General features: G+C 37.1%; 1 protein-coding gene and 1 long non-coding RNA gene across 3 annotated transcripts in view; one reads left to right on the top strand and one right to left on the bottom strand.

Moving 5' to 3' along the window:
• Nucleotides 1-14,664, bottom strand: part of kiaa1549lb (KIAA1549-like b) — a 151,569-nt gene that overhangs the window by 73,757 nt on the left and 63,148 nt on the right. The window contains exons 5-12 of the mRNA XM_067389021.1: nucleotides 13,122-13,341; nucleotides 9,976-10,109; nucleotides 9,623-9,791; nucleotides 7,090-7,149; nucleotides 6,219-6,370; nucleotides 2,046-2,217; nucleotides 719-882; nucleotides 437-472 (exon numbers count right to left, since the gene is read on the bottom strand). Coding sequence (XP_067245122.1) covers nucleotides 437-472; nucleotides 719-882; nucleotides 2,046-2,217; nucleotides 6,219-6,370; nucleotides 7,090-7,149; nucleotides 9,623-9,791; nucleotides 9,976-10,109; nucleotides 13,122-13,341 — 1,107 coding nt within the window. The remainder of the gene's footprint in view (nucleotides 1-436; nucleotides 473-718; nucleotides 883-2,045; nucleotides 2,218-6,218; nucleotides 6,371-7,089; nucleotides 7,150-9,622; nucleotides 9,792-9,975; nucleotides 10,110-13,121; nucleotides 13,342-14,664) is intronic.
• LOC137022613 (uncharacterized) overlaps nucleotides 14,058-14,664 on the top strand; it is a 29,096-nt gene continuing 28,489 nt past the window's right edge. For both annotated transcript variants that reach the window (XR_010895409.1, XR_010895408.1), the window contains exon 1: nucleotides 14,058-14,188. This is a non-coding gene — a long non-coding RNA (uncharacterized lncRNA). The remainder of the gene's footprint in view (nucleotides 14,189-14,664) is intronic.

The raw sequence follows: 14,664 nt of genomic DNA, 5'->3' as shown, positions 1-14,664 counted from the left end.
CTAAACAAAGAAATTTAGGGCCCTATCATACACCCAGCGCAACACAGGGATGCGCAGCAGGAAACAAGCATGCCAAATATTAAAAATAGAAGTTTTACAATGTAAAAAATTATTGTTTATTTATTTCCGTTGTTAAACTAGCAAAAGTGGATACGGACATGCCCTAAGCATACTTGCACCGTGTGCTTTAGACCATGCGCTTAGATCGTTAAAATAGGGCCCACAGTTTTATGTGTTTGGAACGAAATATGGGTGAGTAAATGATGACAGAAATTAACTTTGTGTGTGTGTGTGTGTGTGAGAACTAACCCTTTAATTGTGCAAGATCATTAGTATTTGTCCCTGAGACCTGTCTACACTACACATCATCCTTAACACTGTGTGCACATCAGGATCCAGAGCAGCAGGTGAGATGATTGAAGAGCTGAATAACTACCTGAGGGTAATAACCCACGTCTCTCCAGTAAGCAGTCTAAATGAGAGAAAACAGCATCAAGAGTCATCAATCATTTCTAGCTCTCTCTCATACACTCTCTCGGGATGTATTCCCAGAGGCAAGCAAAGCATGTAAGCATTTGAGGAAAACTGTTGATGAAGCCACTGTAAAATATGCTGAGTGTACAAAATACCATAATGAGTTATAATGAGAGAGTTAAAGAGCAAAGCAGTGCCTTATGGGAAATGGTCAAGCAGGATATTTGTCCAGTCACTGCCATACCTTGACTCGAGGGTTGAAGTTGCCAATTGGATCGCTTTTGAAATCGCTCTTGTTTTTATGACAGAGTACCATGGTGATGATGATGATGATGAGGGTCACCACACCGATGGGTGCTAGCACCGCAGCAATGATCCACAGGTTGTTGGGTGGATTCTTCACCACAGCTGCATGGTGGGAAAAATATTTAGTTTGCACAAAAGTAATTTTGTTATTGATTACATTAGCAACATTTCAGTACTTGACTTAAAGAATTGCAAATGAAAGCAATATTTTGAGTTTTGTGACTTTTAGTCCATGTTTATTAGCTTTGATGCCTCTATATGCTATTCTGTAAAGCTGATGAAAATAACCTTTAGAAAATATGGCTGCCTTTGAAATCGCATACTCTCTTGAATAGGTCATTTGTATCACTTTACTGCCATTCACGATTCATCTCCTGTGGCCTCATGGGATGGTAAAGTATCCATCTTATGCACACTTCAGAATCTCACCGGAAGTAGTAGGTCATCTGGGTAGTTTTGCCTACTCTTTTACAGTTTTTTTTTTTTGCCTACTTTAAAGTAGGAAAGTATGCAATTTTGGATGCAGCCAACATATCTATTTTAGACATGAAACGTTAGATGGCATGGGCTTTAAATGGCATGCCATTTATATGCAGTCTGCTAGCAATCACATAATTTAATGCATGCCACAAGCTGATAGGCCCTTTGCTGATTTTGCAGGCAATGAGATTGCTTGTTCAGCATTTAAAGGTGCCCTAGAACCCTTTTTCACAAGATGTAATATAAGTCTAAGGTATCCCCCTGAATGTTTGGGGCAAATTATATATTATATATATATATATATATATATATATATATATATATATATATATATATATATATATATATATATATATATATATATATATATATATATGCAAATATATATGCACATTTTTTCTGTAATCATGATTAATCGCACCTAACATTAAAATTTGCAATATATATTTTTATATTGTAATATGTAATTGAAACTTCAAATTATTAAATATTCCACAACTTCCTGTGTCAATAGGAAATATGTCAACACAGGAAATTGTGTTCTGTAAAACATTTCATGATTCTTTAAAGAAATGTTCTGGGTTTGATTCAATTTACAGCATAAGTATCAATGTTGATTATCAAAAAAAAAAAAAAAAATGATAACATTGTTCCATGTCTCAGTTGGAAATAAAGTATCCTTAGTTACATATCCATATTTTTGTAGCTAATTTAATTTTGCATATTTTTTCTAAAATTAAAATGTATATAATTCTAGTTAAACTTGAAGAGAACATAATACTGACCTTCAGCCTGCAGTTGGACAAAGTATCCCAGTGTGAGCGCCATGGTCTGCGAGTCCACTGTGTTCAGAAGCTTGGCTGCAGATGTGCCAAGCAGTGGGGTCCCATTTTGCTGGGCATAGTAGGTCATCTCAGCTGGGTTTTTTGGCCCATGTACACGCCTGATACTAACCATCTGAATGCAATAAAACACAGCTTCATCACTTTCTATAGACACAGTTTTATGTGGTAAACCTGAATGTTAAACATTTTCCAACAATCTACCACTGGGCTGCGTCCGAAATCGCATACTCTCTGTAGTAGATAAGCTTTTTTTTTGTACTAAATGACTGCTAAAAAAAAAAAGGAAAAAAAAAAAAGAAGAGTATGAATGTGTGTAGTATGAATGTAATCTGGAAATGTAAACGTAAAGTATGTAAAATAACTACATTCACCATGCTGTCATTATGATGTGACCTACCACTGTTAGTTGTGTTGCTTCACTGCCATTCACAATTTTTCTCCCATGGCCTCATGGGACAGTAAAGTGTCCATTGAATGCACACTTTAGGATCTCCCCAGAAGTAGTAGGTCATTCAGGTACTTTTTGCCTACTCTCTTATGAGTACTGTGAATTTGGACATACTTCTCTTGTCACATACTTATTTTCATCTACTATATAGTACAGAAGGATGCGATTTCAGATGCAGCCCGTAAAATTAATTAATTAGAAATGAGCAGCAGGGGTGAAATCACTATCATACATGAATCCCTCCTCAGGTAACAGTAGAAGATGTACAATAGTAGCTTTTGTGTGAAAATATATTCAGGATAAATATTGCATGATTAAAAAAAAAAAAAAGTAGAAAGGAAAATTAAAAAAAAAGAGGTAAGAAAATAATATAATATCCATTTTGGTTTATAATTTGTGATCATGTTAATGATTGTTAAATGACAACTACATGTTACCAAAAGAAAAAAAAGAAAAAGGTAATACTTTATAATAACTGCACGCTATGAATTATTACTTAAGCATTAGTAAATAGTCAAATCAAATCATAGTCATAATCAAAACAGTTATTTTGTACAGTTGTAAAGTTTAATTTTTTGCATCTTGAAATAAATATTTCTATGTTCTGTATCACTCTTTACGAGGCATAAATAGTCCTCACTTTAGATGAGCTCACAAAATAGTTAACTCACAACTACAACAGGTTTTATAACTACCTGAATTAATCATGAAATACAGTAGGAATACGTGTTAATAAAGCATTTATTAGCACACTGAGTAGACGTGCCCATATTCGGTAATACGATCACGATAACGAATATGCACGATATTGTTATCGCGGGCACTTCAAAATACCGTAAATAATTATTTATTACGAATTATTAAAATTTTTATAACGCATTTTAAGAATACTTTCCCATCAACCGTATAAAATGCACAACATTTGGAAACTATGATACTTCCATATGTACTTCCATACTCAGATATAAACAACCCAACCTGCAGGAGAAGCACATGGTGAAACGAGTGAAGGAGACATGCTGAATGAAAGTGCACGTTCACTTTCTGACAGCAGAGGGCACTGATGGAAGTGCTGCAGAAGTTCAGCGGTTACCCCGGAAACAAAGCAGCCATTCAAGTTTTTTGTATTAGCAATGTTGTTCATCACAGCACCAAATACTTAATACTTAAAGACTTAATAGGCTATTTATTTTCAAACTTAAACATTTTTTATATTTTAATCTGGACTACAACATCCCCTAATGATTGAAAATGTTCTAATTATTTGTTATTGTTCAGTAAAACTTAGAGACATACAGCTTCATTAGTTAACATGTTAATTCATTATTACCAAACTGACAATGAAAAATACTTTTACAGCATTTATTAATCTTAGTTATTGTTAATTTCTTAGTTACTGTTTAATAATATTACTAAAATCAAAATAACTTATTCAAGCGACCTGAGATAAAACTAACAATGATCAGTTGTATTTCTTAACTAACATTAACAAAAAAAAAAAAAAAAAAAATTATACCTTCTGTGACAAATGTAACCATAAATAATGAGACCTTATTGTAAAGTGTTACCAGTTGTTCTTTATAATCTCACGTTTTAGATCAAGATAAAAATAATTTATAAAGGTTTTTAAATGACAAAACAAACTCACTTACACATATTTGAGAATCAGAATTTCAGATAGTTGATGACATGGTAAGCAAGTTTGTGAATATTTGAAATAAAAAAGGAAATAAGAAAATAATAGCAATACATCTGTCATACAGTGTTATTGTGGCTGCGGTGTGTTACGTGACAAGCATGATGCGTCGCCATGGAAACAATAAGGGCAAAGATTCTAAAATAATGGTCACCTTAAAGAAAAACTCTCTGGGGGTCAGCTAGAAATCTTACATATTGTGCCTTTAATAGAGGTGGTGATGGGGAATGGCATACTAAAAAATTTGAATAAGGACATTTGATTACCACAGTAATTCATGCACTGAATTTTAAATGTCCGTGTTTTCTTTTAGCGTTACAACTTACCCCAGTAGATGGGTAGATTGTAACAACAGCACTCTTTGTAAATGACAATAATTTACACATTTTTAGCATACATTGTAGATCTCCAAACTACTTTCATTTGAAGTACATACATATGGAAGTATCATAGTTTCCAAATGACAAACAATGATTGTGACGAGCAGGGCGGGCGAGAGCCGTGAGGGAACGGCGCGAGGCCGGTGACGCGAGTGATAATGAGCGTCACCTGCGAGGCGTGCCGGCCTCGAGTCTCTCACGGAGGAGCTCCGGAGGCATAAAAGGAGGAGCGACTACAATGAAAGACGAGAGAGGACCAGGCCTGGACTTTATTTTATGGTTTATTATGTTTGTGTGGCCGGCAGACGTCCGCGAGGGTCTGCCGGCATTACTTTCGTTTTGTTCTTTGTTTATTTTATATTAAAGTTTCGTTGAATGTTCGCCGGTTCCCGCCTCCTTCTTCCCATATCTACTAACCTTGTTACATTGGTGCCGAAACCCGGGAGGAAGGAGGGACATGCTGTCGGAGAGCCCTCGCTGCTGAGGGGGATCGCGGTGCTGCGGAGTTCGGGCAGCGCGGGAGTGAAGACCGCGAGAGGCTGCCCGAAGCGGTGGTACTGGAGCCTAGTGAAAGGTGGGACGGAGAGCTCGAGGCCGTGCCCCTGGGACGAGGTGGGGTGGCTGCCGTCCAAGAGGGAGCGGAGGAGTCGCCGCCGTTCGCCGTGGGCCGGAGCCTGCTGCCGTCCGCCATAAAGGGGAGGAGCAGGGAACGGGGGACTCGCTGCCGGCTGCCCTCAGTCGGAGGAGCCATCGCCGGCCGCCAGGAGGCGGTCGAGGATCGGGCCGTCCACCGAGCGTCCAGTGCCACCGCATGGCACCGCGAAGAAGAGCCTCTCGGCAGGCTGAGGACCAAGCGGCAGTGTGTCGGGGAACCGGACCAAGAATTTTTTTTTCTTTTTCCTCTCTCCCCTCTCTCGTCCTGTCGCTCCCCTTGCTTCCGTCTCCTTTCTCTCGTCTCGTCTGTCCTTACCCCCAGGTGCTGCGGCCGCCGAGACAGGCCCCGGGGGGGAGTAGAGCGCAGTCTCGGAGGTACCCCCCGGCCTGCGAGGGGCGTTGGGGGTATGTGACGAGCAGGGCGGGCGAGAGCCGTGAGGGAACGGCGCGAGGCCGGTGACGCGAGTGATAATGAGCGTCACCTGCGAGGCGTGCCGGCCTCGAGTCTCTCACGGAGGAGCTCCGGAGGCATAAAAGGAGGAGCGACTACAATGAAAGACGAGAGAGGACCAGGCCTGGACTTTATTTTATGGTTTATTATGTTTGTGTGGCCGGCAGACGTCCGCGAGGGTCTGCCGGCATTACTTTCGTTTTGTTCTTTGTTTATTTTATATTAAAGTTTCGTTGAATGTTCGCCGGTTCCCGCCTCCTTCTTCCCATATGTACTAACCTTGTTACAATGATATCTCCACATCTACAGCTAAAACAGATTCAAGTAAGAAATAACTATACTGTTGTTGGGTCAAACTATGGCCATTTCTTACTTGGGGTATGTGAATATGTCTTCTAAAATTACAATTTTTTTCAAAATTCTTTATTTGATCGCAATAAATTTGCTTAATAAATTAGCACTTGGAAGTTCCGTTAGGTTGTACCTGGACAGTGTAACTGCCCACCGTTGTTGCCCGTTTAAAGCGAATGCCTTGCTGATGGGCCACCATGAAGAGCTCAGCCAACCGCTCCTCCATGAGACTGGCAAAGCTCTGGTACTGTCCTTCCAGAGAGGAGTTTTCCACATCCTGAATCACTGGAGAGATATGGAGAGGGAGAGACATTAAATGAAAGTCTTGCTGCAGAGTTTCTCATCTCTGGCCCTCACGTTCAGAGATGCTGCTGATCCACAGCTGTAGCGTCTTGCTCACAATAGTTACTTCTCAATTATGCTGTACTTGGTTGACAAAATGACAAAAATTATGACCAAAATGATGATGAAACTAATGACGGAAATGACAAAAAAGGACCAAATTTGACTTTGTCATTTTGTTTGTTTTTGCTCTGCCAATGAAAATGGTTCCAAACAAATTCAAAGCAGTATCAACCGTTGTGTGTCCCTTACCAATTCATGAATACAAGTATTATTCAATACACTCAAATTTAGATTAACTGATAATGGTTTGATGTGTTTACATAAAATAGAAATAAATATAAATTATCTAATCTTGCCATAGAATGGCAGCATATTATTATACGTATTATACAAACTCACTGGAGCAAATGGTTTAATTTGTTATACATGTTATGCAAAAATGTTTGTAATATAACAACAAAAAGTTTCCCAGATGTTTCCCACAATAATTTTGTGAGCTTATAAGAGTATTCTAGCATATATATGATATTAAAGCAAACAAAAACCACAAAACCAATACACAAAACATCACTCCATATAATGAGAATGGGAGTGAAAATAATCTTTCATAATAAAGGAACTATAGAAATTCTATGAACATTCATCAATAAGATGTTTACCTGTGATTATCCAAAATGGCCTGGTTGCTACTGATGTGTTGAGGTTATGATATTCCAGAGCTGCAGAGGAAAGATAGTGAGAGGGAAGAGAAAGAAAGCAAGAGAAACTGTTGTAGAGTGGAAGAATAGATAAGAAAGCTTGTTTCCAAAGACATTGCTTTGATCCTGGGTCTAGAGGCTTAGCTGAGCACATCTACTCTCCAACAGACAGTACAGAGAGTCTAGCCGCATTCCCCAAATGAAACCTTTACTCAATTGCATACTGGCAGTGTGATTAAAGGCTCTGGCTGACATCCTGTCTTTAAGGCAGAATCACTAAGCAGCCTGTAAAATTCCAACAGCTGTTGAATCACTCCACTTAGGTCTTCTAAGGTCTCATCTGAAGAACAACAGCCTAAGTGATTTGACCAGTGTTTAATGTTTACACGCAAAATGTTTACAATGTTTACACAGTACAGTATGCAAAAAGTAGTACATGAGTTAGGGATGTGCCCGAAGCAGAATACCTTATTCGGAAAGACACGGATATTGGCTTCAAAACGAATAAAGAACTCTATCGAATAATAGGAAAAATAATCTGCAGACTTTGCTGGATAAAAAGTGAGCCAGGGGATAGCATAGCACTATATTATAAACCTCTAAAATCACTACGAAATAATGAGTGTGTAAAGTAAATGAGTGAAAAACTTTATGAATTAAATGAGAACAGGCTAACAACGCAATCAAAAATCAAACTGCCACGTTGCTGTTGTGAGTCTCTCAGAAATCAGAGCTTTCAGATTAACTAAGATACTATATCAAACACATTTTCTACTACTTAATGGCCCGGTTTCACAGACAGGGCTTAGCCTAAATTAGGATTAGGTCTTAGTTCAATTAGGACATTTAAGTAGCTTTTATAAACGTACACTATACAAAACATTACTGGTGATCATCTTGAGACAAAACAATGGCACTGACATATTTTAAGATATGTCAGTGCAAGTTGCTTTCAGTTAAAACAGCTCAAACATGCATTTTAGTCTAGGACTAGCTTAAGCCTTGTCTGTGAAACCAGGGGATAATGTTTATTTAAACGTTTTAAAACTACAATAAATGTTTCTCTTTCTTTCTCTCTCTCACTAAGATGGCACAGCATGCATTCTTTGTCATTTATTCAGATTTTCAATGTTATGCAGAGCAAAAATTAGCAATTTTCAAACACTTTTCAAGTTTCAGTAAGTTTCAAAAACTTATTCTGACCTTATTCCATATGAATTTGTAAGAATTTCCCTTTCAAACAAACTTTTGGGGATGGAAAGTATTTAAATGAATCATCAAAGGTGATATACTAAGGTTTGTGATAGTCAATTTACTGGCATTTGTGCCATTTTTAAAAAAAAAAATTCTTAAACCAGACACCCATAATATTTCAATATTTCAATTTCCATTTTCTCTAATCAGCTGGAGTCCTCTTATTTGAGGTTGGGGTTGTCCTGACCTAACTCTGTACACAAAATTTATCTGGAAATAAATAAATAAACAAATAAAATCCCCTTTTATTTAACAATTCATATTATTGCTTTAATTAGATTATAGTTAAATATATTTTATAATTATAATTAAAAAGAATAATAATATTTTATGAGCTATACAAGGCATATTATTAAATTTGATTTGTTAATGAAAACCTGACCACTTCCAGATTTATCCGAATGCAGATAAAGATACAAAATAATTTTGAGATTGTTACAGAGACAGATATTGTCTCTGCTGCACATGATGCACATGATAACTACTTAAATTCTTCATTAAATGTAATACCTACTATTACAATAAACGATTTTGGGTGCATTCAGCGTTAAGACATTGGAATTGAAAAAATTGTACCTTTAAGGGTACAACAGTTTGTCACTGGGGCAGTACCTCAAAAGTACACAAAACCCTACTACAACCCTAGTAAGGGCACGGTTATGTAAATAAATGCATTTTACTTAGTTAATAAAAAACTTCAACAAAGCAAAGACAAAGCAGACCAGAGAATTGATAGCTAGGAGAAAGCAAGCAACCTCACAGTCAGCATTAAGCAAAAGTGTGACAGTGAGATGTGTGATATCCTCACCATCACATTACAGTTGCTAGTGGAACCGTGTTCTTTCCACACTGACACACACACAAGTGTATGTGGGATTCCCTACTGTTAATTATTTTTTCCTTATAATTGGCTTTGATTTGCGTGCTGTGCCCTGGCTCATGTATGCATGAACCTGTGAAGACTACAAACCAAATGGTAAATGCTTAATCTCTCTGAAGAGAATCATTAATGTTATCATGCCTCTATCATGTTTAGATAATCATGTCCTGAAAAACTTTTTTAGCATTAATGCTGTTTAGTTGTTTGTTTTTTTAATGAATATGTATAAATATATATATAAATATTAACCAAAAATTCATGAACTGAATTATTGTTAGTTTGTCAGTTTTGCATACTATACCCATACTATACTATCTAAAAAGAAATATTCAAATTGTAACAATTGCAGAAAGCACTTACGCTCAGCAGTGATCAGTGGAGGGTAAAACAAGAAGTAGCCGACAAGCTCAGCGGTCAGGTGGCTGAGGAGGTTACTGGCTGTTGTGCCATTGAGAGAGACACTGCCATTATGCACCACATATATCAGAGATACAGCAGGAGAACCCAAAGACTGAGATGTGCTCAAGATCTGTGAGAAAAGAGAAGACGGAAACTAAAAAATTGTGAAAGAAAATGAAAGTATTTTAAACTTTTTTTTTTTTTTCCCAAAAAAATGCAAGCCTACTGTATAGAGTCCTACATACCTCAATTGGCATGCAAAAGTTATAGTTTTAGAGGTTACTAAAGGAATTTGAAAGTTAAGGCCTTCCCACCTGTACAGTGAGGCCACTGTGAGAGTTCATCACTATGGCCTCGGCCTCAGCAAAAGCATTCTCCAGTCTCTGTTCCATCATCTGAGTAAATCTGCAGGACCTGAGGTCATCTCCTGGCCCTACAAACCTAAGAACTATACACAAACATAAAGACATGCACAGAGAAGCCACCATGCTGAAACATGCATACGCTGTATATATTCTTAAAAGTAATATATTTTATCATGGCATTGCTAAATGCTTGATTCATTTCTGATTAATTAAAGATGTAATTAAGCAATATCATGTGCAGTCTTAGGGGTAACATATTTATCATGATGCCAGCCTGTGTTCCCTTGGTCTTGTATGGACTTTCATGTATTTTCCTGTTCAGTGCCATGTTGTGTAGTCCTTTGTAGTTTTTCTTGTTGATTAGTTCTTTGATTGTTCCCAGGTGTGTCTCCCATCCGAATATAAAGGCTGAATCCCAAATGGCACACTTCTATGCACATTCCTTCTTGTGGACTTACAATGGACCCACAAGTTTGCAAGCTATGCAGAGGACTTTACCCGGGAGTCAAAAGTGCAAACTCAGAGGAAGACTGTGAGGGTTTAAGGTGCCATTTGGGATTCAGCCTAACCAGGCCTGAGACTGCTTACAGCCATACCACCCTAAGCACGCCTGATCTAAGCTAAGCAGTGTTGGGCCTGGGCAGCATTTCTCAATAGCATCGTGACCTAAGTTGATCGTAGAGAACATTGGTGGCAATAGTCTCTACGGTCAACTTGGGCTCACAGTTCTTTTGGGAAAAGCAGCTCTGGTTAGTACTTGGATGGGAGACACACAGGGGAACTAATAAACAAGAAAAACTACAAATGACTACAAAACATGGCACAGAACAGGAAATAACATAAAAATCCTCCCAAGACCAGAGGAACGCAGGCTGGGATCATGACATTATTAAAAAGTAACATGAGTTACATAATAAGATTATTTTTTTCAAGTAACTAATAAAGTAACACATTGCTTGTAAATTTATAACAAAATATCTATGTTACATTTTCAAATAAGTAATGCAAGTTACTTTGTTCTCCCATTTATTGACTGACACCTCTCCTGAGAGTAATTGGGAGTAAAGTGTAGAGGTGTTGTGTGCGATGTGTAAACATGATGGTTATTGTAGTTCTAGACCAGGGGTGCCCAATCCTGTTCCTAGAGATCTACGTACCTGCAGAGTTCAGATCCCACCCTGATCCAACACACCTGTCTGTAATTATCAAGTGTTCCTGAAAATCTTAATTAGCTGGTTCAGTTGAGTTTCATCAGGGTTGGTGCTGAACTTTGCAGGAAGGAAGATCTCAGGAACAGGATTGGGAACCCCTGTTCTAGACATGCTCATTTGAGCATGTTGCACAAAAATAGATTCAGTATTCCTTGAAATGAATAAAAACAGTGAAATGCAAACTTAGAATGTTACGCAAACCCACAATTTTTAATATGTTCAATAACACAAATATACTTTTTATAGTTTAGGGAACACATTTAAACTATTAACTATGACTTTTCCCTCAATAAACTCCTAATTTACTGCTTCATAATAGTTAGAAAGGTAAGTTAAGTTTAGGTATTGGTTAGGATTAAGAATAAGGTCATGCAGAATAAGGCATTAATATGTGCTTACTAAGTACTAATAAATAGCCAATATTCTATTAATATGCATGATAATAATCAACTAGTTAAAAGACCCTAAAATAAAGTGTTACCTTAATCTTACTTTAGAAATTAACCAATGTCATTATTAACCTAACCACGTCCAGTCCAGGTGAGAGAATGTAACATAATATTATTTTCCATAAAACATAACTAAGTAATGCAATTATTTACTTTTTTAGGGAGTAACATAATATTGTAATGTAAAGTGTAACTGACGTGACGTCAATTTACACTTTCTTCGTAACTTGAATACGGAATGCGGTCTGGAGGAAGCTAGATATTTGACTTCATAACTTGTTAAATATGGATATTTTTTCTTACACAAACACATCACTTTGCTTCAGAAGGCCTTTATTAACCCCCCGGAGCAGTGTGGAGTGTGGAGTATAATGGATGGATGTGCTGGATGGATGGAAGCACTTTCTTCAGCTTATACTAGTGACCCCTGTACACTGCCATTATAAAGCTCGGATTCGTCAGGATATTTATTAATATTTCTCCGATTGTGTTCATCAGAAAGAAGAAAGTCATATACACATAGGATGGCTTGAGGGTGAGTAAAGCTTGGGGTAATTTTCATTTGAAAGTGAACTAATCCTTTAAGTGATGAATTTATTTCCAGATATAACCATGTACTCAAAATGTGTCTTTGACTCTTATTGTTAACTATATTCTAAAAAAACTACAAAATAAACTACTTTGTCCTCACATCTCCTCCTATTCAGGATTATTCACGACTCCACGCATTCTGTCTTTTTAAACAAAAGGTGACTTACAAAATTGTAATCAATATATTGTTTTATGTGAATGAGTAGGCAGGATGATTTTCACATGATTTTGAAGCAAAAACTCTTGGCTACAACATCCAGTACTCAGAAGTCTTGTAGACACATATTCAGTATGTGTTTTGTGGCCTTATTTCAATGAATTAATGTTTTAGTTTTTTTCAATAACCATGCATAAACGTTATTCTCTCAAAAATACAAACATGTACATACACGTTGCTCACATATTATGGTAGCCTAGTTCGTGCTGAATACAGTGTAATGACACTTTTGCCATAATAAGCAACTGAAAAAAGCACAAATGTCAAGGCATGTCAAAACTTCTCTAGGGCCCCAAAACCCCCTCAGACCCCAGAGGTTTAACATGTAAGGGTGTATGTAGATAGAAACTGTTCATTCTAAAGTAATAAAAACACAATGGTTCATTATGTAAAGTCTTTATACACCACTGAAAACATAGTTATGTATATTATATATTACATTTCTGTCAATAGATTCTCCTAAAATGTGCACTCTGCACCTTTAAGCTGCATCCAACCTGTGCAGGACAAATAGTATTAGGTCTCACCTAATAGATGTCAATAACTGTATTAAATGGATATGGAAAATTATAAGTGTGGCAGCATGACACATTAGTGTGGTGATAGAGATTGAGCTGTGAGCCTGACCTGTCTTCAGCATCAATGAGATGGTAGGGCTGGGTCTCCAGGGGACTGCTGGGATTGGAATCGCCTGCACCAGTGGCACAAACTGCCGGATGTCCACCATCAATCTCTCAATACCATAGACGCTAAGAGCCTCCACCACAACTGCAGCAGTGTACACCATCTCTCCACTGATCACATAGTAACCGACTGTCACATTAGGCACACTGGAGATCCTCTCAATCTGAGAAAGGTGGAGAAATTTACAAAAAACCCTGATATTAAAAGTGCATTCAGTAGTTTGGTTTGCTAATTTAAAAAGTTTTATACATTGCCTGTTTCCATTTATAAATGTTCAATGTAGATCTGTCACATAAGAAACCTGTTTTACTGCTCTATTTATTACTATGATTTTATGTATTAAAATATTAATCAAAATATTTAATCATGATTAATCACATGATTGTCATGAGTTAACTTGTGATTAATCACAACTTAATCACACATTTTATTTATTTATTTATTTATTTTACATTTTCTTCTGTAACAAAACATCGAAAGCTCAGCCAAACAGCTGATCATAGCTGTACAGGGCAGGTTTTTATTTCTCATCTCCATAAAAATAAAAATGCAAGGGCTAGAAATCATTTACTGAAACTTCCTTGTCATCGTGGAGAGCGCAGTTCATGGTTGCATAGCAACGACAGATGCCATGGGAGCACAAGTGCTTTGGAAAGAAGGATAAAGCAGTGCAGCTTATTAACACATTAATTTGACAGCCCTAGTTTACATGTTTTTTAGTCCATATTATTCCTCTTACCATTTAAAGTGTGTGTATGTCTTTAAGGAATGCATGGTTGGCCTGTTACATAACCAGTCACATGACAGGAAGCAGGAAATACATCTGTATAAGAGAGCAGCATGACAAACAAACAGACAGTCACAACTTACCTGGATTGTGGAGTTTACAACCTGTGGACTTACCTTTCTAGAATCGACTTTTGGATTACACTGTTCTTGGATTTTATATAGACTGGTGGATACTCACATTGGGACTTATCAACACACTAGGATTCTTGGTCTGTTTTAGGGTATGGTGAATTGGACTTTATGCTTTTAACAGCCTGAGTTTTCCAGGTTTCATTGTGTTGTTTTAAAGTCTCATGTGAATATTGTAAATACACCATACTTATATAACCGTATCACTGTTTTATGTCTCATTCTTTTAACACCTAAACATCTTGCACAGTAAAATCTAACCCCATTTTAAATCTTGTAACCCAACAAATTTGGCTGATCGTTACAGATAAAAGTTTAGCACAGATTTGTTTTCACATTTGTTATCTGAATTGCATAATTCCTTTAGCAAATCAAATTAATAAAATAAAGTACCTGCAAATAAACACTTCTATTAGCAAATGCAATTAATTCTTGACTAGCTTAATCTGTAAGAAAAATCATACTGGTTGAATAGCTTTACCAACCAATGGTAAATGAGCATAAATCAGCCTGATCTAGCATGGTTAGAGTGCTGGTAGCAAACCAATATCAGTCTGTTTTGAGAAAG

Source organism: Chanodichthys erythropterus, chromosome 7 (genome assembly GCF_024489055.1).
Source record: "Chanodichthys erythropterus isolate Z2021 chromosome 7, ASM2448905v1, whole genome shotgun sequence".
Taxonomy (NCBI): domain Eukaryota; kingdom Metazoa; phylum Chordata; class Actinopteri; order Cypriniformes; family Xenocyprididae; genus Chanodichthys; species Chanodichthys erythropterus.
The sequence above is the reverse complement of the archived record's forward strand: the minus strand, read 5'-3'. Positions and strand labels throughout refer to the sequence as shown.